General features: G+C 46.2%; 1 protein-coding gene across 5 annotated transcripts in view; it reads right to left on the reverse strand.

The window, feature by feature from the left end:
* USP31 (ubiquitin specific peptidase 31) overlaps positions 1–25904 on the reverse strand; it is a 39303-nt gene extending 13399 nt beyond the window's left edge. For 4 of the 5 annotated variants that reach the window (XM_088656536.1, XM_088656535.1, XM_060282943.2 and 1 more), the window contains exons 1-7: positions 24545–25904; positions 4892–5026; positions 4362–4450; positions 3593–3685; positions 2664–2799; positions 2133–2277; positions 1621–1807 (exon numbers count right to left, since the gene is read on the reverse strand). In XM_088656536.1, coding sequence (XP_088512662.1) covers positions 1621–1807; positions 2133–2277; positions 2664–2799; positions 3593–3685; positions 4362–4450; positions 4892–5026; positions 24545–25351 — 1592 coding nt within the window. In that variant the 5' untranslated portion in view covers positions 25352–25904. Of the gene's footprint in view, positions 1–1620; positions 1808–2132; positions 2278–2663; positions 2800–3592; positions 3686–4361; positions 4451–4891; positions 5027–22132; positions 24367–24544 lie in introns of those variants that run through there. The other variant, XM_060282944.2, reaches the window with a different exon arrangement.
* Positions 25905–26316: the final 412 nt, after the last annotated feature.

Raw genomic sequence — 26316 nt, forward strand, 5'->3', positions numbered from 1 at the left:
GCTGATATAGTTAATACTAGAAACGTGGAGGGAGGGAAGGAGGGAGTCACCAAATACAAGAAAGGAATTAGTAAAGGATATAAGAAGCTTTTATATTTTTATCCTATTTTTGTTGTATTCTTATCTGTATTTCTTTGTTGTAGAGTGTTTTTCTTTTATGGTTTGTTTGTACTTTGTTCTATATTCTATTTTTGAAAAATTAATAAAAAATGATATTATAACCTCAAAAAAAATAGATATTGACACACACATTCTTCCTGAGAACTGGAATAAAATTTGGAATCACTACCCTTAAAAATCTGTTTCTAGTTTTCTTTGGGAAAACTCCTTAAAATTATTACACAGATAGCATTGCACTCCTCTGTAAATGTCAAAACGTCTTCTTCTATATCGCCTAATCGTTGAAGAGGTTGCAATAAACCTGGCTACGTATTATCATTTATGGTGGGAATGTCAGCTTGAGTAAGATTTTTGGAATTTAATTTGGATGGAAATGATAAATATTACTGAAGAAACTCTTGTCTGTTGCCTCAGATTAATTTTACGGAGTATTTTTTTATTATTTCAATATAGCTAAATGGTCAAAAGAATTAAGTCTTATATTGGCAGCACAAATAATCGCAACTCAATGGAAAACAGTCCAAAACCTTACACTGGACACTTGGTACCATTCACTCTGGAATATAGCAATAATTGGGGGGGGGGGAATTACACATAATTTGGGGTTTCAACAAGGACTTTTTTAATGTTTTGGCATTCCTTTATAACATATGCAGCAGAACCATCATTTTCAAGACAGCCCTCGTCACAAGCCTGGCAAATCTAGAACTGCACTTGATAATCTGATAATACTGATAGTCTTTATTTGGTTTTTGTTATTTTAAATTTAACCCATGTGCAGTTTTGTTTTTCATCTTTTAATTCTCCTCTGGTTGTTCTCTTTGTTTTATATACATTATAAAATGAAATAGATAAGTAAACACACACACACACACACACACACACACACACACACAAAAACACCAAACAATTTAAGGCTGTACAGGGAGGCACCTTGAACTGAGCCCAGAAAGAAACAAGACTTCAATACAATTGATGCGAGATCACTGCAATGTGGTCTAAAAAGTCTTATGTTGGAGCACAATCAGACCACCAGCAGGGTGCAAGTGATACCCTTTACCCTTCTTGGCTCACCATGGGAACAAGGGAAATGTTTCTAGACAGACTCATAATTCAGCTGTTGATCTGACAGAGATCACTTTAATCTGATAGCCCAGGCATCCCCAAACTGTGGCCCTCCAGATGTTTTGGCCTACAACTCCCATGATCCCTAGCTAACAGGACCAGTGGTTGGGGAAGATGGGAATCGTAGTCCAAAACATCTGGAGGGCCGAAGTTTGGGGATGCCTGTGATAGCCCAAAGTGAATTACAACATCAAAAACAACAGAGATTCAACTTTTTAATTATTATGGTACTGTTTAGAAATTGATACTGTAGAAAGAGTATTTAAAAAGCCAGGTTAAATAAGCAAAAGCCAAAATAAAACAATTGCAGAGTTCACTGCACACCTCTCAAAACCAGAACTAGAGGGGGCCTCTTGCCTGCAAGGCAACGGTTACCTCTTCCCCTGCTGTCCAGTACAAGCCCGGTTGCAAACCAACACCACCAGCTTATCACTTGCTGCCGCTGCTGCTACTGCTGCCACCCTGGTATTGGAGTTCTCCAGCCTCCCTTGGGTATACGGAGCTGGCCGAGGATTGTCAAGGCCATATTTCAAGTGATTCAGATTGCTGTTCACATGGATTCCTGAAAGAAAGTGAAGAAGAGACTTCATGGTCAACATGCCGCAGAGAGGGATACAGGGGCACATCTGGTGAAGCCATCTGATGGCCAAGTCCAGATAACATGGAGGTCACTGGTAAACATTTTGCGCTCTTAGGTAGCCTATTCTCAGCCTATGTGGAACAGAAAAGGAACAGAAGTAACATGGGGGAGTTGAGAAAGCACAACTTAACAAGGTTTTTTCTTCCCTTCCAAAAGCAGCCATGTTAAACATCTCCGGAAAGGTTGGGAGGCAAAAGGAAAACTCTTGCAGGAATCAGGCACATGCCAGCCTAGCAGCCCAACGTACCTCTCTGGCTTAGGATCCCCTCAGATCGGTAGATCTCTGGGGTCTCAAAGGCAAAAATGCAGTCACTCTCCTGCACTGTGTCGAGGTCATCCAAGTCAGAGAAGGAGCGGTGGAACCCATCATAGTACATCTCAGTGAGCACGATCTGCGGGAGGCCAGAGTGTAATAAATGCCCATGTTGCAGCATTGCCGAGGCCAAGTAGCAAGACTCCCAAACGCTACACCCCCAAGATAGATCAAAATAGTACAAGCTGCCCAGAGACCCGCCTAGCTAGGGCTCAGGCAGAAGCTTTTCCCAGCTTCCCAAAATCCTTCCACTCAGGGGTGGGAAACTGGATCCAATTACTTTGAGGGTTTCTACAATCATGCAGAAATAAAAGGGATCACTGAGACACCACCACCCTCGGCCACGCATCATAAACACTGCACAGGAAGAGGTATTTGGTACATTTTTAGGTCATTGGATGCTGAATAGTGAGTGTGGTACAGTTGCAAGAATCATCCCCAATGCCCTCAAGCCCGAACAGTCACCTGTTTGGTGGGGATTTTGGTTTCCCTGGACACAGCTTCTCTCAGTTGCGCCACTGTTCCAGACAGAGGCACAGCCACCCCGATGCGCATGCAGTGGGAGCACTTCCCTCGGTACACCACTGTGATGTACAATGGCCTGCAGAGAGGACAACAAGGGCACATCCTTTTTGGAGGACATCTGCTGAGGTTCAGGAAGGTGGGTGGGGTGAAACAGGACTAATGCACACATGGACATTCTAGGCCCAGCCGCAGCTCACTCTCCACAGGCTGAAAGAACTTTAGCTCATTCATTCATTCATTCATTCATATGCCGCTTTTCCATACACACAAAATGATACCCAAAGCGGTTTCCAACAAAGAAAACAGGAAAGCACTTCAAAACCAAAGAGTGCAAAACAATTTCATAATAACAAAACAAAACACCACAATAGCAAATTTTATTACATACAAAGAAAGAAAAACACTTTTCACTATTTTAAATATAACAAGGTTATGTAAACAACACCCAGCATCCAATGGCAAAAATAACAAGGGAGCTTTAGAGTTTCACCCTGGTCCTAGAAATACCGCCTGCCCTGATGTTGCTCACAGTCCCTCTCCTGCAGCAGATTCTTATAAGGGTTTGAGGTCGGGGGGGGGGAGGAACTGGAAACACCCCTTCCTTGCTTGCTCAGCACCAAGCAGCAGATTTGCAGCATAGAGTATTGCTATAGCTTGAGCTCTCTCCACATTTAAACAGTGAGGATTCCTTCCCCACCCAAATTTAACTGTGGGTCCTCAAGACTCTTAAAGAATCTGTGAGCTATATAGGAAATAATTTGGCCACCTGAGCCTGAGATTCCACATCCCTGATGTGCAGGAAAGCGCCAATGAGTGAGCAAGGTACACTCTTCCTCCCCACTCCTTTTTCCATGGCAAGGGACACATACCGTGTGTGAGGCAGGGGGATTGGCAGAGAGATGCACAGGAACGGGTCGAAGGTATTACTCTGCTTCTGGCAATGAGGACACGTCAAGGATGACCTGCCAGACACACAAGGGAACAGAAGCCTCATTTAGGACACAGCACAGCAGCCCCCCTCTCTGCAGAAGTGATAATCAGAGGCCACCCAATTCCCAAATTCCCTTGCAATTAGAGCCTGGAAAAAACCACAACATTCAAACAAAATGTGACTATATCACTAGTCGTTCCATTCCCCCAGCTCCACCTCTTGCAATGAGCAAGATTAAGATCTAGCTCCCATAAGGTGAATATGCTCTTCCACACAATATATATATTTAAAAAAGATGTCATGCAGGTTTGTAGCTATGCCTTCTCTCCGACAACCTATTCTTCCGGGTGCAGAGATTTATTCACTTTTCATTGAAGAAGCATTAAATCACATGGCAGCTGAGAAACAGATTCACCTCCTCAGCTGTTGAGAACTGGGCCCAAGAGGCTACACTGGAAAGCTGAGCCCCACACCTGCTGCCCCAAGACCTTGTTTCTCAGCCCCAAGGGAAAGCACCCAACTCACAAACCCCAGGACAGGCAGGCTGAATCAGGGAATGAAACAGATGTTCGTCCCAGGAGGTGGTTATGCTCCGTGGAGAACAAAGAGGCTTCCTCCTTGTCCCAGGGGCCCTGCGAGTGTCTCTGCCCCCAGCAAACCAGACACAGAGCAAAGTGATGCTGACAGCCAGGCAAGGGATGCCATACCTGTATTGGGCCTGAAAGAGCTCCTGGACAAAAGTGCTATTGATTGGAAATGCGGGTCCTTCAATCAGCACTTCATCTTCCAAAGGCGGCTGGAAGAAAAAAAACATCTTGTAAGGGAGGTGTTCAGGTATGTGCTGGGGGAATCACATGCTATGGTGGGCAGAGGACAGAGCTAAGCACAGGAGGAAACAAAACTATCTGCTTCTGCAAAATGCTCAGGGTGGCAACTATCTGGTTTGTGTTTGCACACCTCCACAGTCAGCATTCTGTGAGCATGCACACATGCAGGAATTCTGCCCCCAAGTAAGAAACCTATGCACATCTGGAAAGAGCTGCAGAATACTTTCCACTCAGAATGCACCTAGCACAGCCCTGGGACTTCAGTGGCAAGATGGGACTCATCCAAGTATTTCTGGGCCCGTAACTCCTTCGACATCTGACTCCTCTGGAGCAGTAGATGCACAAGCATGCGAAGTGTCAGCTGAGGACTCCCTGGGCCACTGCCAGCATGCCCTGAAGACGCGTCTCACCTTCAGAGGTCTGCCATTGTTCTTCACTATGTTGTTGAGGTCCTCATGAACTCGGTCCAGGAGCCAGAGGAGGAACTCCTGAGCATCGTGCTGTGAGCTCCCTCGATACTGCATGGCATTCTTGGAAACGATGCTCTGTGGAGAAACAAGCAGAGCAGTTCATCAGCTGCACCAAACCCCTAGGAAACACCCACCCTCACAGCTCTCCGCAACGTAGCAAAAATGAATATATATGTCACCACCAGGTGACACTGTTGTGTTTCAGCTCAAGGAAAACTGCAGTTGGGTGAATTTTTGTCCTTCTCCAAGACCAGCTAGCAGGGAAAGGTGTTGCTCTCTGGGGTCAGTAAGTTCTTCCAGAGGGAGGTGAGGCATCCCTATTAAATCCCCAGTTGTCTTCCATCCAAGACAAGAGAAACTGAGAACCCAAATAGTGTTTGTTTCCTCTGGAAGGGCCAGAGTTCCACCCTCTCCAAGGGAACACAGATGCTGCTCACAGGGAAGGATAAATACATGTACACCTTTGATCAAAGCAGATTAAGAGGAGCCCAGGGTGGGGTGGGGGACTGGATCTAGCAAGGGGGTCAAATGAGACAGGTGGAGGCTTCGCATTTGTCAATTGGCTGGCATCAGGTGGCCTTTTTGGCCCACAGGGGTCTGGCAAAGGCAGCACTATGAAAGAGTTTCTGAAGAGCCAACAGACATTTGACCTGACACCTACTGCTCTTGCTCTCATTAATGCATTACCTGAGGAAAGGTTATTTCCCTTTTTGCAAGGCAGCAGAATACCTGTACAGTGTACACAAATAACTATGACAGCTCTTCTAGAGGAAAAAAGCTCCCTTTATTCAAAATTGACCTAAAGCAATTTAAGTATCCCCTCCCCCCAATAATTGTATGCATTGTTCTCTTTGCTTGCCCCAAGTGAAACTGGACCCATAAATCCTAGCTGGATTAGTAGTCAGCTACATAGCCTCTGTGGAACAAGAAGAGAGGAAACAGTCAACAGGCAAGGCTACAGGGTTGTGCATCGTCGTTACCCATTATTACCAGAGGTTTGCATGTCTACAGCCATACTACCCTGAACACGCCCAATCTTGTCTGATCTCGGAAGCTAAGCAGGGTCAGGCCTGGTTAGTACTTGGATAGGAGACCAGAGGTTTGCATGGGGGAGGAGCACAACAGGGGCAGCAAGTGGGGCAACCCTTCCCTCAAACCCCTGGCAGAGATGCTATATCTTAGCCTGGTGCCACCTAAGAAAAAGCAAACTCTGCTTTCCTGCATTAACAGTGGCTTCTTATTTATTTATTTTTTTAAAGAGAGATTTGTTATTCGTGCGATTTATTACTGGAGGCTTTTGCTACCAGTTGCCAGAATCAAATTCCTTGGTCACCTCTGGCACCTATGTTTAGAGACCCCTAGATAAACATCGACAGCTGCCAAGATTAAAAGCTACACCATAACTCAATGTGCTAATCTACTTTCCAGCCATGCTATCAAGAGATGGAATACCTCACATAAGTTCGAAGTAATCCATTGTTCTCCATCCTCCTCCTGTTCTTTCTAAAATGCATGGGCTTAAGATGGTTAACACAGATCCAAAGAGATTAGCAACTCTTTGTTAGGCAGACCTGATTCCCACCAAGTCTGGAAAAGCGGCCACTTTCCTCTCCTCCCAAAGCTGATTCTCACTCTGCATTTCTCAGCAACCTCTCATTCAGCCCTGGCCTCCATGCGTGTAGGCACTACACGCTCCCCTTTCACACTTGGCCAGCAGTGAATTTCTCATGGATTCCATATTCAAGTACCACAAACGCAAGAGCCAACCCCCACAGAATGGCCTGGCCATTCATAAACAGAACTGAAATCCCCAAAGCTCCAGACTAGGCTGCCTATGTAGTGACACAACAGCAACAGCCCAGCAAGTTGCAAGAGACATCCATTCTTCCTACTATCCACTGACCCTCTGGAAAACAGCATTTTAAAGAGTATGTGAAGTAGAAAGTTAGCTATGGGCAGCTTCACAAATTATGTGGCAAATTTATGTTTGATGTATGTAGTCCAGGGTTTTAGGTAACAAATATGTATGGTGCGGCGTCTCTCTCTGACACAGACACACATGTTGCTGCTTATGGCAATGGTGTCAGGTCGGGGTCCTCAAATGCAGGCACACACTGTTTTGCTGACCTGCTTACTGCAGGAAAAGCTAGGGCAAAAAGTGTGAAGCATGTCTGCGCCAGACATCCTAATATTTCCTTGTGTTGTGAAGTTCTTTTTTGTCTTATGAACTGGTGGTTCTCTGCACCATCACACGTTTGCATATTACAGCCACCAAATGGAAAGATAAACAGAAAGCTTCAGAATTAAAACTCTGCTCCTTCTGCACTCCATTGCAGTTGTACCCATGTATGCCAACTGAGTGAATGTGCAGACAAAAGGAAAATGAGATTACTTGGTAGGCGGTGACAAAGATTGTCAGTCCTAACGCTGCTGCTCAGGGTGCATTTTTAGATAAGAGCAGCACTACATGCAGGTGACTGTTTCAACTTCAACCCACACAATCAATTTCCAAACCTAGAAGTGCTTCTGGACTCAAGTATGTTTCCTGAAATGTGGCCCTTTCAGGTTCTTTTAACACAAAATCAGCCCAATGAAGGCCACTTCAGGTAAATGGATATTCATGCTAATTCAGCATCCCTCAGCTACCAGATAGGGATAATACGGGGAGTTACTCGACCTCTAACCCACCACACAGAGAGCAGAGTCCAACACAACACAGTAACACAAAGGCATTTCATTGGTTGCTCTGGAATTCACACTTAAGCAGCGATATGATCCTGTTCACAAGACTGAAGGCAATACAAACACTGAGGCACACCCAATCAGCTGCTGGAAAACAAGACAGGAGACAAAGGAAAAGTATTACAGTACTGTACTGGATCATCCAGCTCAAGATTAATTCCTTCCAGTGGACTAAACTCAATGGGTGGTGGGACCTGTAATCCTTAAAAAAAAAAAAGAAGCCTCCCTGCCCACAACTCACAACTACAACCCCCACATAGGTTGAAGATCCTTTTGTATCACATTATTAAAATTAATCTTCCTACATCACAGCCACTGCAAATCAAGACACTACAATCTGGTCGTGCAAGCAGAACATCTGTAATAGAAGCTGCCTGCTGCTCCCCTCCCCCCAATCAGTTGAGGGCTTAGCCCCAAGACAGATAATATCCTCTTTAATGGACATTTTTCACCAGATCTGAGCCCCTTGGTAGCCATTATTCTCAACATCACTCCAAGGCTCCCCAAAACAGCAAAAGAGAAGGGGAGGTGTGCATGTCCCAGTTTATTGCAGGCTGCATGCCTTGCACATGGCCCAGCAAAGTCATAGGAATGCCCCCTCCTGGATGACGTTGCAAGAAGGATCTGGAGGTTGGCAAAGGGTGGAAGGAATGGAGGGGGGAGGCTTTGAAGCCTTCCAAAGTGGAGCACAGAGGAAGAGCAAAAGGGGCACCCCCAGATAACCTATTTATTGGACATTCATCCTGATTTCCTTGCAGAAGATTTGCATGGAGAATAGATTATCTCTAATCTGAGCATTCATTCCTCCTTGTTTGCAGGGCAGTTACTCCACAATGAGCACTCATCCTGAATTTATCCTCCTTTTCCTTGTGGGATGCCTATAAGTCTTTCTTCATTCTTCCTGCACTTTACAATGAATTTTCCTGCAAAAAGTCCACGGTTGTCAAAGTCACGGTTAATTTGCTGCACTTAAAACCACTTCAGTTGCACAAACTTAAATTTCCTAACATTGCCTCCCCCCAAAAAAATACTAACCATCTGGAGTCACCCAAAGATTGACCCTTTCCACAGCAGTAAGGAGCATCAGCCTCAAAACATAACCTTTTTTTCAGGGGTCAGTTTTATCTGTCCTGTAAGCAATAAGTCAGATACAACTAAGTTGTACTTTCTAAGCTTTCTTCTGTCACCATGAGCCCTAGAAGCTTGCTATCAAAAAAAGGAAGCCAATATTCAGCAGGGACTAGTAAACATCCAGGCAAACAATTTCTCTGCTTTGCTCTTGCTGTAGCACACAGCATCTATGGGATGATACTGCTGACATCCCAGGTGCCTATAGAAAGCCTGCCTATCTAAAGAAGAGAAAGAAAGTTACCAGGTGACAGAGGGAAAGAGAATGTAGTTGGAGGCAAGGGAAACAAGAGGGGCTTGGCCACTGGGATCACTCATCTCCCAATGCCTCCTGCCACTCAACCACAAACCAGGCACCTCCCAAGTGTGACAGTCAGCTCCAAAGGGGGAAATAATTTGCTTTTGCCTCTCTAGCACTAAGCACCAACGTAGTGAAAACTCATCTGCAGGTGTGAATTACGAAAAAGCAGAGGATGGCTGTTCAAGGCTAAATTTAGACTTTGCTTGCAACTTTGGTGAGAACAGCCAATTCATTTTGTGTGTTTTTAAAAGGGTTGCTCCACTTGTTTTGTGCTGTTATCTATTCCGGTCCCAGAAACAAGCCAGTGACCAGATTTTAGTCAAGTATCAACTGTGCACAACTGGAAGACTAACTGCTATGCTTTGGCTGCCAAACTACCATGTGGCCAGGATAGGTGACATCAGCTATAGCTCAGAGATCCCCTCAGAGATCACAGCTCTCATTAGCAAAAGCTTTTAGGCCAGTTTGGCACAGCAACATCCAGCCACAGTTGCTGAAACGCATCGATTTCTGTTGGCCTCCTATTCTTTGGCAATCCCTGAGTTGTTCCATTTGCTTTTGGAGATACCAGTGTGCAGCGACACTCTCACAGCAAAACTTGCCAATACCAACACAATGCTTGCTTCCCAACACTTATACCGAGTTCCTGGAGCTGTGCTGCCTAACCCACTGTGCTGAAAACTTAAGTTTATCCCCAAAGAAGACCAGATCTAAAAGCAGCTGCCTGGCCTCAAGAAGCAGCCATGACTTGATCCCAGCAGTGACCTCTTTGCAGAGGAAAGGCAAAGCACAAAGAGAGGACCCAGCCTGTAGTTCATTGGCTACTAGCCATGATGGCTACATTCTACCTCCACTGTCGGAGGTAATGTGCCTCTGAATACCAGTTGCTGGCAATCACAGGAGGGGAGAGCTGCTCCTGGGCTCATGTAGATGGAAGTCTTCCTCCAACATTGCTCCACCAGTTGCCTCTCCTGTTTCCTTTTATTGGGACAATTAAGCTTATTTGGCTGTAAAAAGCAGGGGAGGATGCTCAGGGACAACTGTGTCAACTGTCTGGGTCATCCCCCCCCCCATTCCAGAGGTCAACTAGGACTTCAAGAGGATCACCTGCCAAAGAAAGCCCAGGAGCCATATGGAAACCAAGCAGTTTGATCAGCCTCTTTTGGCAACCACACCAATTGTTCCTCTATCCCTGCACAGATTAAGGGCCCAACCTAGACTCATTTCAATCCAGTTTCAGGCCTGCTTTTGGTTCTCAAACTGCCTGTCACACTGATGGAAGAGGACAGAGGGTGAGTAACCCTGTTAGTCCTTCTGGATCTCTCATAAGATTTTGACCATTGTACTCTTCTGGGTGGGTCTTCACATAAGAATCAGATGCCTGGTGACTGTTCTTGAGCCCCATGACATTTGCACTAAGAGGTCCTGAATGGCTGTCTTGCTTCTACACACACACACCATAGCCCAATCTCCTTCCATGTTTATGTGAAACTGTGGGGTCATCCAGGGATTGCAAAGAAGGGTTTCATCAATACACAGATGACACCAAACTCTACTTCTCATTTTCATCTAAGTCAGGTAAAGCAGTGGAAATGCTGAACTGGTGTCTGACATCAGTGAGAAGCTGGGCAAAGGCCAATATGAAATTCAATCTAGACAAGATGGAGGCACTATTGGTGGGTGCTTTGTCTGCTCAGGAAAACTGTGATTAGGCAGTTCTAGATGGGGAAACACTTCCCCTAAAGCAGGTGTGGGGAACCTTGGCTACAAAATAAACAATTTCTTCATGCAACACATAGTTAAACTATAGAAGTCACTCCCACAAGAGGCAGTGATGGCGACCAAATTGGATTACAGTGGAACCTTGGTTTATGAACACCTCGGTTTATGAATTTTCGGTTTACAAACGCCGCAGACCCATCTGGAACGGATTGATTCACTTTCCATTACTTTCAATGGGAAAGTTCGCTTCAGTTTATGAACGCTTCAGTTTATGAACAGACTTCCGGAACCAATTACACCCATGCTTTGGGTTAAGTACGCTTCAGGTTGAGTACTCCGTGGACCCGTCTGGAACGAATTAATCCACTTTCCATTACTTTCAATGAGAAAGTTCGCTTCAGTTTATGAACGCTTCAGTTTAAGTACTCCGCGGACCGTCTGGAACAGATTAATCCACTTTCCATTACTTTCAATGGGAAAGTTCGCTTCAGTTTATGAACGCTTCAGTTTATGAACAGACTTCCGGAACCAATTGTGTTCATAAACCAAGGTACCACTGTACTTTAAAAGAGGGTGAGACAAATTCATGGAGGAGGATAAAGCTACCAAGGGCTACTAGCCACAATGGCTATGCTCTCCCCCCACAGCTGGTGGCAGCTATGCTTCCAAATACAGTTGTACCTTGGTTCTCGAACGCCTTTATACTTGTACGTTTTTGGCTCATGAACGCCACATAGCCGAAAGTGAGTGTTCTGGTTTGGGAACATTTTTCGGAAGTCCAACGCAGCTGACGCAGCTGACGACTGAGTGCAGGAAGCTCCTGCAGCAAATCGAAGCCACGCCTTGGTTTTTGAATAGTTCCAGGAGTCAAACGGACTCCTGGAACAGATTAAGTTGAGAGCATTACATGTGAAAAGGATCTAGGAGTCTTGTTACACCACAAACTTGACATGAGTCAACAGTGTGATGCAGCAGCTAAAAAAGCCAATGCAATTCTGGGCTGCATCAATAGGAGTATAGCATCTAGATCAAGGGAAGTAATAGTACCACTGTATTCTGCTCTGGTCAGACCTCACCTGGAATACTGTGTCCAGTTCTGGGCACCACAGTTCAAGAAGGATACAGACAAGCTGGAACATATCCAGAAGAGGGCAACCAAAATGGTCAAAGGCCTGGAAACGATGTCTTATGAGGAATGGCTTAGGGAGCTGGGTATGTTTAGCCTGGAGAAGAGAAGGTTAAGGGGTGATATGATAGCCATGTTCAAATATATAAAAGGATGCCATATAGAGGAGGGAGAAAGGTTGTTTTCTGCTGCTCCAGAGAAGTGGACACGGAGCAATGTATTCAAACTACAAGAAAGAAGATTCCACCTAAACATTAGGAAGGACTTCCTGACAGTAAGAGCTGTTCAGCAGTGGAATTTGCTACCGAGGAGTGTGGTGGAGTCTCCTTCTTTGGAGGTCTTTAAGCAGAGGCTTGACAGGCATATGTCAAGAATGCTTTGATGGTGTTTCCTGCTTGGCAGGGGGTTGGACTGGATGGCCCTTGTGGTCTCTTCCAACTCTATGATTCTAAGTTCGACAACCAAGGTGCCAGTTTCTGGAAACAAGAGGCGAGAGGTCTCTTGTGCTCAGATCCTGTTTGAGGGTTTGCCATTGAGGCATCTGGTCTGCCACTGTGAGAAGAGGATAACATCACCTGGGAATTCAAAAGCTATTTTGGTTAAATTAATATAATTTAGTTTTGCATATTAACAACTACAGTACATATAATATTGACATTTTAATGAACGAATTTCCAATAATTTTAAACTTGAAAAAAATGTATGTGAAATTGCACAAAAATCGAAACATCAAAACTTGACAAGCTTTTTGATATCCTCAATTACAAGTGTAAGATTTTTCTTTGCTCTGAATTTGACTGCCCTACAGATGCTGGTTGCAAAAATGAAGCTCACGTTAACTGTACATGCCCTATGAGATGAAGATCCCTGGGAAGGAACTTGCTTTCATTAAAGGTCAGAGAGAGAAGACTGGTTTGATTGGGCCACATCAGATCTGTGTTGCCAGATCTACCTGAGCATAACAGACAAGTCACAAAGCAGAAGCGGCAAGAAGATGAGAGAAGACGACTTGCTGAATATAAGCAGTGAAGTAAGTAGGATGGTTGAATACCATGAAATGAAATAATTTTCTCAGCTAGTGAAAATGAAGATGCCCAAGATGGAAATGATGGAAGTTATGAATTGACATTAAGAAAAACAAGTACGACTTCCACTTCAAATAAAAAGACATAGAGTACAACACATTAGAAATACATAATGTTGCTAAGTAGAGCATCAGATAGGGTGTTGGCCTTTGTGCCACAGCTGCCCTCACCACTGCCACCTTTATGGATGCTGGCTTGATCACTGAAGACAAGAGACTTGATCACAATAAAGTCAAGAGGGCCAAGAAAAAGTTATAAAATCCCTGGATCAGGAATCCGATTACCTATGTCAGAAGGATGAAATTGACAGCATCTTCTTTGACGGCCAGGAAGATACAACTAAAGTTACGCTCAAAGCAGACAATTCAGATCAGCAGTTCCCAAGCCTCATCTCAGAACAGAATTAATCTGTGTGCAGTGAGCCGGTGGAAGATATCTCTACCACTTCACACTGGAAAAAGGCGGGAGTTTTTGCTAATAATTTTGTAGATTTCATTAAGAAGAGCAGCATTGATAGGAGCCTGAAGGCCACTGAAGGTGATTCTACAAATCTTAACACTGGCTCGGAGGGTAGTACCATGCATTGGGTAGAGATCAAGCTTGGTTGTAAGCTGATCGGGTTGGTTTGTGCCCTCCACACCGAGTTACCCCGTGACAGTTGATCTAGCACTCAATGGAAAGACCTTGTCTAACAGCAAGTGGACAGGTAACATTGACAAGATGTTAAGACACTGCTACAGAACTTGACATTGATTCTTCATTAACCAAACTCACAACTGGAGAGCCTCTTCACTGACAATGTCATAATAGATCTATCTACTGATCAAGCGTTCAAGTATTGGATCACACAGGCCATAAGGACAGGAAAACTTCCCATGGATCTGGTCCTTCTTGAAACTGGTCCAGTAAACCATTAAAGGCAACCCCCCCCCCCAACAACTTAAGACTGATAGTGGAACACATTGTTTGCATGTACTACCCCCTGCTGGTTCAATATCAAAGGAAAACAGTCTTGGGTGAAGGCCCACACCAAATCTTGTTTCAGCTGCAACGAGTTAGGCTGCAAAAGAAGGCTGTAGTGTATGCTGTTTTGCCAACCACTCAACATTCAGTGAAATGCTAATCCACATACTCTTGTGCTTAGATGACAATGAGGAGAGGAGATCAAACCTGAAACCTTGGTGTTATCAGCACCACACCCCAACCAGCTGAGCTATCTTTCCATGGGAGTAACTAACTCAGGGCAATCAGCTTTGAACCCTGCTTCAATGCCCCAATGCCACATTCACAAGGAATTGATACAGGGAGACTCCTCCCTGCACCACCCCCACCCTGGAGCACAGACACAATGCCCGGCATTACTTAAGTACACAGACAAAATGGAATTTGAAGATTTTGTCACTGTATTGATTGAGTTTATGGCTTCCCTGGCAAGAATCCATCCTGAATTTTAGTCTGGCTCAACACCCCAGGAGGCTTACAACTGCAAAACAAGAGAAACCACTATGATATAAATATAAAAGATTATTAAAAAGAAGCCATCTCCCATGTAAAGCACCACCACACCCTGGGTGAAAACTGCTCCCACCCTAGGGACCTCTGCTGAAGGACAGACAGATGGCTTTTGTAAGCATGAAATCAGGCATAATAGAATAGCCATGGGCTCACTCAAGCAGGTAGAATAGCAAACCATAATGTAGGTCAGCCGAGGAGATTTAAGGCGGCGGGTGCAGAGGGATTTTCAGAACCACCAGGCAACCTAGATACCCCCCTTCTTGTTATTTTGCTGGAAAATCCTCAGGCAGCTCTGAAAAATCCCACCCGGCCCTATTGTGGCACCCGCTGCTTAGCCACAGGGGCATGTAGCAGCTCCAGCTAGAAGGAGACTGCAAAAGGCACTACAGAGCTTCCCCTCCTGATACACAGTAAGTGCTTGTCACCATCCCATATTTCTCAGTGAGGAAGATAGAGCAGAAAAAAGCCTTGTGCTGCCACAAACAAGAGGGGGAAGGTAGCACTGCTCAAGCAGAAAAATGCTGAGCAGTCAGAAGAGGCCGGCTGCAAGGAACAGATCTGGTAACACTCAAAGGAGAACAAGGAAATCACAATGGGGTGCATTCACACAGGCAGTTTAACCTTAAGAACCCAATAGAAAAACTGCCTCTGCCTACCCCAACAAGCAAGAAAGGCTGTCTAGTCAAGAGATGCAAATGTTGATGGAAACCACACTGGCTCCTTGGCAATTAATTGGAACTCAGAAATAAGCGCAGGCCTCGCCAAGCAGTGTCTGCCAAAAAGTGGGAATGAGCAAAGGAGAGCAGGACTAGGCCCCATTCCTAAACATGTAACGTGATCAAGCCCCCTTCAGACCCTTTCTGCTTTGTCAGCAAGGTTGCCGAATGAAGTTAGTTTGCATTCTGCGCATAATTCCTGCTCCACACAATGTATCTCAGGAAGTTATGGGTTTGTGTTTTTTATTTAGCTTTAAGCGGAAATAATAACCACTAGCGTTAACTAAAGCAATTCAAGAGATTTTATATAAATTGCATGGAAAGCAGGAAATAGTTAAAAGACCCTAGACATCAATATCAAGTTTTTAGGGAGTGTAAGCAAACATGAATCTGGAATCCACCACTACCACAAGTAGTTTCATATTTATTGCACATCCCTGAAGTTGTACATTTGCTGCTTTGTTTTTGCACTGCCTTAAAAACCATAAATACTGTGTACCGTGTGAAAGCATAAAAAGCACTTTAACTCTCAACATATCCAGCCCTAGAGCCCACGGAGGAAGGAACTGGAGAGGGAAACATCTACAGGCACAACTTAACTAAACCAGCCCCGTTTAAGTCAGAGCAGCAGTTGCCCCCCTGCTAACTGCTTGGCGGAGCAGCAATGATGTGTGGGTGGTCAGGAGTCAGCGTTTTCTGTGTCTCCACAGAGGAAATGCTTCAGCTTATGCCACCTCTTTTGCCAGCCTCATATTCACTCACTGGCAGGGCAGAGACAGGGTCTGAGGAAGCTTGGGATCCTAAGTCCTGACCCTCCCCCATGACAACCCTCGAATCCTGCCCATTTCCAAGCTAATCTGGCATAAAGTCCCAAATGCTTGTGCCTCCTCAAGGAGACTGTCAGGATCTCAAGCACCTACACCACTGTCTACCACATTCACTCAGGCAAGGGAGCTGCTGTCACAAGCTGAGCCTTCTTCTCAGCTTTGATGTTACTGTATTTATTATTTATATCCCGCCTTTTCTCCCACTTTGGGATTCAAGGCCGCCTGCAAGGTTTAAAAACAATGTTACAAAATAGAAGCAATAAACACAATCCAGTTAAAAACAGTAATTAAAATACATAAGAACCCAAGAGTTGCAGAGGTGGGAAGCAACAGCCATGGCAATTCTGTGGCAGTCCCTTTCCCTCTCCGACTCTGAGGCAGAGTGCGGGCAGGCTGCTGCATTCTCAGAATACCCGGAGAGCATGCCATGTAAAATCAGCAGCACACCCCTGCCCCAGAGGGGGCATCCTTGGCTGATGCTTGGCCAAGATACCCAAGCTCCTTGATCACGTGATGGCAAAACAGGAAACCCCCCTGCCTCCCTGTTCTAGCCTGGGAAAGCAGGATGAGGTACACTGGAGGCAGCACAACAAAGGTGCCCAAACAGCAAAGGGAAGAACAGCAGGCAACAACAAGGAGAGCTTCAAACTGTTAAACCACTGCAGGATCCCACATGAAGCACAGGATAGCACTGTCAGTCTTGTATCATTCTGCTACAAGCCCCAAGACCAGCCCTACCATTAGGCAGAGTAGGCTGGTAGGTGCAGGCCTGCTGCTCTCAGGTGGGGTGCAGGCATGGCCAGTTCCCCTCGGGAAGCAGAATTTTGGGGGTCAACCCTGACATGCTACACACTTCCACTGCTTCCTGCCTAAAGACCGCAACATAAACTTTGCATCCTACCATAGTATATTTGCAGGAGTTTACCGAAAACCCCTGAGCTGCAGGGTGGAACTGCAGTTTTCCACTATTAATCCAGGAACTCTTACCCTGTACATTGTTTACAGACCATTCAAGACAGGAAACTATTAGAGAAAGTTGCTTTCTATTTATTAAAAAAAGATACCTTAAAACGATAAATTACTTGCTTCGCCTGCAGTTCCCAATCTCTGCATTAACCAGTATGTTTACTGAAACATCTAAACAATAGTTTGCTAACCTGTTGGTAAGCAAATACAATCCCATCAGTCACAGAATTTGCCAACTGTTAACATGCCTGGACAAACCATGTATACAGTCAATCCTATGAAAACAATCAAAAGTGTACATAAAACAAAGTATGACCCAAATCAGAATTAGACTCGCCTCCTCTCTCAGCACGCGAGGAGACAAAAATGGATGACTGGGGTTTATTTATGATAATGAGCCCTTTAAGCTTCATATTTGCCTCTCCATTGGATGTGTGGTTTAAAATCCATAAGGACAACATCCTGCATTCTGTGACCCACATTCAGGAAGGCCACTTCTTGTCAAGCACTTAAGCTGACACTTGCAGTGGCTGTTAGGGTCTTTGGTATCCGTTTGCTCCAATCCACAGATCTGCAGATCCCCATATGGCTAGACACAGGGATCAAACATTTCTGAACTCTCTATTAAACAAGATCATGAAGGGCATTTTTAGAAAGGGGTTCAACTTCAAAGGGTCTAAAAACAAGTGAGGTGGTTTATTTCTTTATTTGATTGCGTTTCACAGATAGAATGATAGAATTTGCACTGGTGGGGGGGAGGGAAATCTGTATGTAGAACTTTTAAAACATAAGCCACCTGCAGCCTATGGAGGAAGACAATTCAAGAGAATACCAATGTGCTTATTACACAGAGCTACGGGAATCTCCCTCATTCTGGGAGCTGCTGCTGACAAATTCCAGGCAGGAATTGGAGTCTTCTCTGTATCCAACTGCAAAGACCAAGAAAATGTTTAGGTAGGCAGAATACAACTGACTGAAATAGCTGACAAAGACAGGGAGGTTAAAGCAATCTTGTCTTGCAAAAAGGAGCCTTTTGAAACAGACTTTGACAATGACAATACAGGAAACAAAATTCTTATTCATTAAACAGCCCTACTCACTTATGAGAGGGAAGCCCATTTTACTCCTGACAACCTTGCAAAGCTACCTGGCTACAGAAAAACCAAGTGCACCCTCTTGGCTTGGCCAACTTCAACAAGGCCAGAGAAGCAGAACCAGAGTAACAATTCTACATCAAGGGTGGGGAACCTTTGGCCCTCCAGGTGTTGCTGAATGGCAACTGCCATCAGCTCCAACAAGCACAGACAACAGCATGGGATGATAGGAGCTGTAGTTCAGCAACATCTGGAGGGCCAGACATTCCACACACCTGATCTCCATTTAGATGGGAAAAGGAAGTAACAGTAATAACTATTACTGTAAGCATTTTCCAGGACCATGAACTTTAGTTTTGCATTGTTCATTCAAAGACTCCATTCATTACAAAATGATAACATTCAATTAAATAATGAGCCGTATTCCCAAGTCTGCTTTCTACATAGTGTTCTAGTTAGCACATCACATTAAACCATATTTAAAACAAGCTATGGATTAGTGTGAACAAGTGGTTGCTGGTGCATGGTTATTCAACCGCAGGCACTTTGCTCCTTCCCTGCTCCTGCCACACTGAGAAGGAAACCAGCTCAACAAGAGAGCCTTAATAGCACCTGAAAGACTAACAAATTTAATATGGCAGAGGCTTTCTAGTCCATGACATAATAAATTAGATAGACTTTACATTACTACAAGACTCTCATTTTGCTCCAGCATACGACATACAGAAGCTACCCTCCGAACAGAATAAACTATCCAGCTTTCCATACTGGAAATGGAAAGAGAAGCCATTCGTTAGCAGCATTCTCCTTAATAGTTCAAAAGGGGCTTCCACTCCTTTGCAAGGACGACTGCACATCCTCTCCTTCTCTCCAGGGGAACAGCACAAAATGAAAAGGACATGCAGGAGACATACAGGTCTATAGTAACAAGGCACAGTACTAAAACCATGCTTCTAGCTGTTTCCTGATGTACTTGCAGTTGTGCAACATGTGAAGAAATATGTTGGTACGTGTAAAGCCCCCCCCAGGCTCACCATGTAATCACTGCCGCCATCTCCTCCTCCTCCTCCTCCTCCTGGTGGGGAACAGTAGCAGGAGTGGGGCAGCAGAATGAGTGAAGAGGCTGGCAGGCAAGGAAGTGTGGAAAGAATGTGCCTCCCAACCACAGCTACAGCCGCTGTCTCTTGGGAAGGAAAGCACCCCACAACCAACTGCTCAAGGTGGAAGTGGCAAAATTCCACCACTACAGGCAACCAGCTTCCTCAAAAAGAGAAGCAAGCAGTGGTCGAGCATCCAGCCACTGACTGGAGCACATAACAGGCCAATATTCTGTAACCACAATGACCTTAAAAAGTTTTAAAATAAGTTCACAGTGCCATGAACCTCTTCTCATCCATCTTCTCGTGCACTTGATTCAAGTGAAGTAACTATTTCTGTGATGTAGCAAGCAAACCAGTGGGGACCCTGCATAAGACCTACCACCATTAATAGAGTAAATGCCCAGTTGGGTTTCTGACCTTGAGAACTATTTAATAGTTTAAAAGCTCCACTAAATATTCAAAGTTGCTACAATAAACATAAAGCAGACACCACAGCATAGCCGTCAACCCCCAGATTTGAAGATAAGGAATCCTATGGGGCTGTCAACTCCCAGATATGAAAGTAAGGGTGCTGAATAAGGGAATTTCCCGCAAAAAAAAAAGAGGGAAAGTTGACAGCACTGCCACAGATCTATGGTAACAAAACTGCTCCAAATGAAATACTCCCTTTGCTGTCCCCCTCCAAAAACTGGAAACCCAGAATTACAGAAAATCACAAAAGATTCACTTCAGTGCCAAGACAGCTAGCACCAGCCCACAGGCTGAGGCTGGCTTTCCTGATGGGCCTTAATCAAGCCTTAATAAGTGCATGAACAATTGTGCTGCACAATGACCAACAAGGGTATCTATCACCTCCCAGTTCTTTCTTTACAAGCAGATTTGATGAAGTTTCTTAAGTGTCACAAGCCGAGTCTACATTACATTTACATTTGATTTTACATAAGGGTAGTCTTAAAACGGAAATGCTTATCAAGGAAAAATCTTATCACTTTTTTTGAAATTATTTTTATCCACCCTGGCTAGTAGCATGACTGCCATCTCTCAGCTCTTTGGAGAAAAACCAGACAGATTATTTCCCTCAAAATAAAGATCAATTTCCTCCTTTTTCCTCTCTATTTATTCATTCATTCATTCATTCACTCATCCATCCTTTATGGTTAAAAACTGCCTTTCAGTTCAGTTTCCAAGAATAAATTGCTCCCCATCTGCAGCAGGAAGATCCTAAGAAAGTAAAGCATCACATGAAGGAGAAGCCTCTGAACAGCTGTTTCCAGAGTAGTAGCCATGCTGGTCTGCTGCAGCCAACATCCCAAACTCTTGTGGCTCCTTAAAGACCAAGCAGAAAGCCCACTTCACCAGCTTAGGCTACAATAAACCTGTTGGCCTTTAAGTTGGCCTTTAACCTGCTTTAAGTTGGCCTCTAAGCAGCAACTATCTCTTCCCCAGGCAACCTAACAACAGTCACCATTCCTGCTCAAAACACCAAGTCAAATTTGGCGCCATTCTAAAGCTTCAGGAAGGAACAGTTTGGATAGAAATCTGTGGATTTTGTTTAAATCTGTCCAGGATGGTTATTCCCATGCCCACCAGTTTGGAAGAAAAAACAAGGTAATGGTTCCTTCATACTCAGGAGGATAACTGCAATGTATTAGCTTTATAAGAATAAAGCAACAGGGTGCAATGAGCTTCCAGGACCTCCAGAAACCTGAGGGCAGCTGAGCCACAGAATGTCAAGGGTGTCAGCTAAAAGGAAAAGGGTCAAAGAGGGAAGGAACTGGAGGAACTGGCCAGCTTGAGCCCTTAACACAGTTTATTTAACAGCTTGTCCATTAACACAGTAGGTCCCAGAGCATCCTGGCAAGAAACTTAAATAATCCTAATGGCCATTAGCTGATACCTGCAGCCATTCTGTAGGCAGAGTGAGCCACTTACAATCTCCAAGCTGCAACGGCTGCACCCATGAACTGCCTGACAAACACATTATGTCCCATCCCTGGTAGGCAGCTAGGGCACACACTATGTGGAGGAAATATTCAATGTCCAAACCTATTCAAATAAATCTTCAAGCAAAAAGGTATTGACAAGTACCCTTGCATGTGTACCAAGAAGTAGAGAGTAATTAATCCCTTAATAGAATGATCACAATTTTGTGACATTTTGGCTGGTATTAATAAAGGCATTGCCCACAATGAACCAACATGGTTTCCTCCTCTTTTATTAATTTCACAGTTGTTCTCCTCCCCCATATGGGATCTGTGCAAATATGTCGATTACTAGTCCCTAGAAAGTGTAAAAACTCTGCTTCCGTGAGTTTTGATGCTGGCAGCAACAAATAAACACACTTTCTAAGGAAAAAACTGAAATACAACATGATCAAAGCTGTTTTTGAAACAATTAGAACAAATGTTAGAATAATTATTTAAGTAAGTCTATTCCACTGGTAATCAAAATTGCTGAAACAAGACTGAATCAATTCACTCCAAGAAATGGCAAATATCCACACAAACAGTTATGCCCTTTTCAAAATCTCAGCAATCCACTGAGAACATTAGCTGGCCTTTTTGAGCTTGAACCAGTATAGCGGCACTAGATCCACTGTTTATGGCAATCTGACCTCAGAGTTTGCTAGGGACAAACCCGGCCTCCCTCTTTTCTTGCACACAACAGTAGACTCTTGGCTCTTGTAAACAGCGGGTGGCCTCCTGAAACCTGGCACCCCACTTGTTTTCCAACATCATGAGATTAAAAGAGAAGCAGCTCTGCTGGAAAGTGTTCCATATTCTCCTGATCCAGTCATTAAAAACAAGCAATGAACAATCTCCTCATTGTCCCAAGCACCGAATCATAAACAAACAGTACCCTGAAAGCAAGGTCCATTCTAAGCAGCCCTTGTTGAGCAGCCAGGAAGCCTCATCCATGACCAGAGGGTACAAAGTGGAAGAGCAGCCCCCCACCCTGAAAAAAAAGATCAAGAGAAAATACATGACTGATCTGTTGACCAAGCCCAGCCATTTTCCAACCCAGAACTTTGCTAACTAAGGCTGAACTCCTTAACGAAGAGTAAACCACACTGAATTAAATAGGGTTCACTTCTGAGTAGGCATGCTTAGGATTGCACTGCTTGTCATCTACCAAAGGAGTAAGTAGGAAACAAGACTAGATCAATTGTTCCTATACAATTACTTGTCTCCAATTTCAGTTAACAAAGCAGCCACAACCTTTGCCAAAAAACAAAAAACTCTGTTGACAACAGAACTGTGTGAAGTTGCAGTTTTTCCATCACCCAATATTAAAAGAAGGCAGAGTAGGCATCACAGTCATAGGCAGGGTCTTAGTATGATCAGAGTCAACTGTGAAGCGTCATTGCTCAGGTGTTATTCATAAGCCAGGAGTACTGACTAGCATGTATGTCTCTTTCTCTCGGATACACACACACACTGCACTTATCTTTCCACACAAGTTTTTGGGGATCTTGGGCATAAACTAACTCACTAGTCACATCTCTCTACACAGCAAGACCAAAGCCTGCAGAGGATGCTGTGCCATTGGGGAAAGGTTGTAGCTAGGTGGCAGAGCATCTGGTTAGCATGCAGAAGGTCCTCTTCAGTTCAATCCCCAGCATCTCCAGGTACGACTGGGGACGTCTCCTGCCTTAGACCCAGAAGAGCCACTGCCAATCAGTGTAGACAATACTGAGTGAGATTAACCAATAACCTAATTCAGCGTTGGGCTGCTTCCAACGTTCCTATGCAGAGAGGGAATCAGGGCTACTATCTATAAACTACCAGAAACACGTGTGTTTAACTAAGAATCATAAAAGGTAAAGGTAAAGGGGCCCCTGACCATCAGGTCCAGTCGTGTCCGACTCTGGGGTTGCGGCGCTCATCTCGCTCTATAGGCCGAGGGAGCCAGCGTTTGTCCGCAGACAGCTTCCGGGTCATGTGGCCAGCATGACAAAGCTGCTTCTGGCGAACCAGAGCAGCGCACGGAAACGCCGTTTACCTTCCCGCCGGAGCGGTCCCTATTTATCTACTTGCACTTTGATGTGCTTTCAAACTGCTAGGTTGGAAGGAGCTGGGACCGAGCAACGGGAGCTCACCCCATTGCAGGGATTCGAACCGCCGACCTTCTGATCAGGAAGCCCTAGACCAGGCATCCCCAAACTGCGGCCCTCCAGATGTTTTGGCCTACAACTCCCATGATCCCTAGCTAACAGGACCAGTGGTCAGGGATGATGGGAATTGTAGTCCAAAACATCTGGAGGGCCGAAGTTTGGGGATGCCTGCCCTAGACTCTGTGGTTTAACCCACAGCGCCATAGAATCATACCAGTGCTAAATACCTTAACATTCTGCCATGAAGAAGATGGAGCAAACTCATTCTTTGTTGCTCCATAAAGCAGGACTAGAACTGATGGGTAGAAACTGCAAAGAAGCAAATTTTGACTGAGCATTAAAAGAAATCCATTAAAAGAAAGTCCAACTCCTATGATCCTAGGAAGTAGCCCCTCATCTATTTGGTCTGATAGAATTCTCTTGCAACTCCAAACTTTATACCCTCCTATGGAAGGTATAACAAGTAACATACTGTATTTAAATGATGTATCGGAACTACTGTATTTCTCTCATCTCACTCAATAGGAATTGCAGATACCACCTGAAGGAGATTCTAAGCAGGTATTTTCTGCTATTCTTCATTCACTGCCAGTCAATATGAGTCAAGACTCCGCAGAGCTCACCCCTGGAACACAAGGGAAACTACAGTTATCACAAATGGCACTCTGCATCTGCTCAGAGGTTTCCTTTCAGCCAGCCTATAGGTAGAAAGAAAGAAAATCATCTACGCCAATACTGATTGATAGAAGCATCTTAAGTTGCACAAGGGGACGACTTGAACTAGGAATTAAACAAAGGTATCACTTTTCCACTGCCAGTTCTCAGCACCTGTACCTGTGAAGTTGGAATACACCACCTCTGGAAGCCATAGATGCCAGTGACGGAGCTTCCTAAGAACAACCAATGCACCTCCCTGCCCCAAAGAGCTTACAGTCTAAATGTGAGGTCTAACCCAAGGGAATGACACCTTTGCCAAGAGTACCCATGCCTTCAAAGCAAGCAGGGCATCTGCTGATTATTTTTAGGTGCTGCAGGTCTCGATGCACCGGCGCTGCTGCTGCTCTTGGTGCCTCTAAACAGGGGACCCTGGCCAGATTAGATGCTTCCCCTGCGGAGTGGCTGCTAAGAGACGGCAGAGGAGCGGGAGAGCCCCTCACCTTGAATTCCCGGCTGTGCTGCGGCGTATACTCAAGCGTCCAGAGGGCCCGCACTAGGTGCGACAGCTGCTCCGTCACCTCGCCCTTGCAGTTGTCCGGGGCGGGCTCCGACTGGCGGGCGGGAGCCACAGCAGGCACGTCCCTCTCGACGCCGCCCTCCTCTCCCTCCTCCTCCTCTCCGCCGGCGCCTCTGCCTCCGTCCCCGGCTTCTGCGGCGTTGGCGGCGCGGTACTGCTCGAGGGCGAGGTACTCGGCGAAGAGCTCGGTGTTGCTGAGGCACTGCAGGATGGCGTTCATGAAGCACGTGTTGCCGTGGTTGCGCAGCCCCGCCACGCCGGGCACGGCCGGCAGCAGCAGCGATCCCGCCGAGGAGCCCGACGGCGGCGGCGGCGGCGGCGGCGGCGAGATCAGCTCCTGGGTCGCGGGAGGCTGCGGAGGAGGCGGCGGCGGGGCAGGCGGCGGCTCGGGCTCCGGGCTGGGCTGGAAGCAGCGGCCCAGGCTGCTGCTGCCGGGAGGGTGTCCGTGGCGGGCGGCTGTGGCGGTGGCGGGCCCGTGCTCGGTGCTCAGGTGGGAAAGCGTCGAGAGCGTCTTCAGCACGCGGCTCATGAATCCGCCCAGCGACCTCGAGGAGGAGGAGCCCGAGCCCCCAGTGCCGGACCCACCGCCGCCGCCCACCCGGCCCCGGAAGAGCAGCCGCTTGCTGAAGGAGCGCTTCTCCTTGACCGCCGCCGCCACCACCACCGGCGAAGCGGCGGCGGGCAGCACCGGGGCCGCCACCGCCGCAGCGCCACTCGCCCGGGCCGACATGGCGCCCGCTCCCCTCGGGCCTACCACCGCCTCATCCCCGCCACCGCGCCTGGGAGCTTCACCGGCGGCACAGCCGTGCAGGAGCCGGAGCTGCTGCTCCTCCTCTTGCTGCTGCTCAGGCTGAGGCAGTGGCGGGCGGGGCGGAGCCCGCGCGGCGAGACGGGCACGCAGGAAGCCGGCGCCGCCATGCTGGTTGCGGGCAACCGCGGGAACAGCCGGTCTACCCGTTTCGCGGCCGCCGCCATCTTTGGTCCTGGCAAAGGCCTCTTTTTTTTTTTTTCCTCCTCCGTCTCCCTCAGTGAACGAGAGAGGCAAATAGCGTAAAAGGGCGGCGGCGGCGGCTTCTTCTTCTTCGGCCACTCTTGCCAGCCGGGCAGCTTTCAGCGCGGCCCAGTTCCCCTCGGCGCTCGCTCTCGGCTTCCTCTTCCTCGGCTCCTCGGGACTTCCCGCCAAAACCTTCGTCGCCTCAGGGAGCTCACGGGGAAGCCAGGAGTTGGCTTTTCTCCACAGAGACGGAATTATCGTAGCCGTAAATAAATAAAGTAGCTAACATGCAAACATTCTCTCTCTCGCTCGCTCGCTCTCTGTCTCACACACACACACACACACACACACACACACACACACACACACGGAAAAAATTAAAATAAGGCACAAAACCAAAAGGGCCATCAAGTCACGCCCTGCCAACCTCCTGGTCTGTCCACACCAAGCAAAATGGCGCAACCCAGCAATCTGCTTAGCCCCTCTGAGACCCATGCACCCAGTTGCCACCATGTGCCACACTAGATTGCTATACCCGCCCTTGCCCAAGAAGCTTCCCCTGAGCAAGGCCGGTGTGACCACTGCTTTTGTTGGAGGGCAAAAGCAGGTGTGCCACAGGGCCTGTCCTGCACACACACACACACACCCAAACTAGCCAGGAGCCTTCAGGTGTGCTGCTATCCTGTTGCCAGTGTTGAGTT

This window comes from Zootoca vivipara, chromosome 13, assembly GCF_965207765.1.
Source record: "Zootoca vivipara chromosome 13, rZooViv2.hap1.1, whole genome shotgun sequence".
NCBI lineage: Eukaryota > Metazoa > Chordata > Lepidosauria > Squamata > Lacertidae > Zootoca > Zootoca vivipara.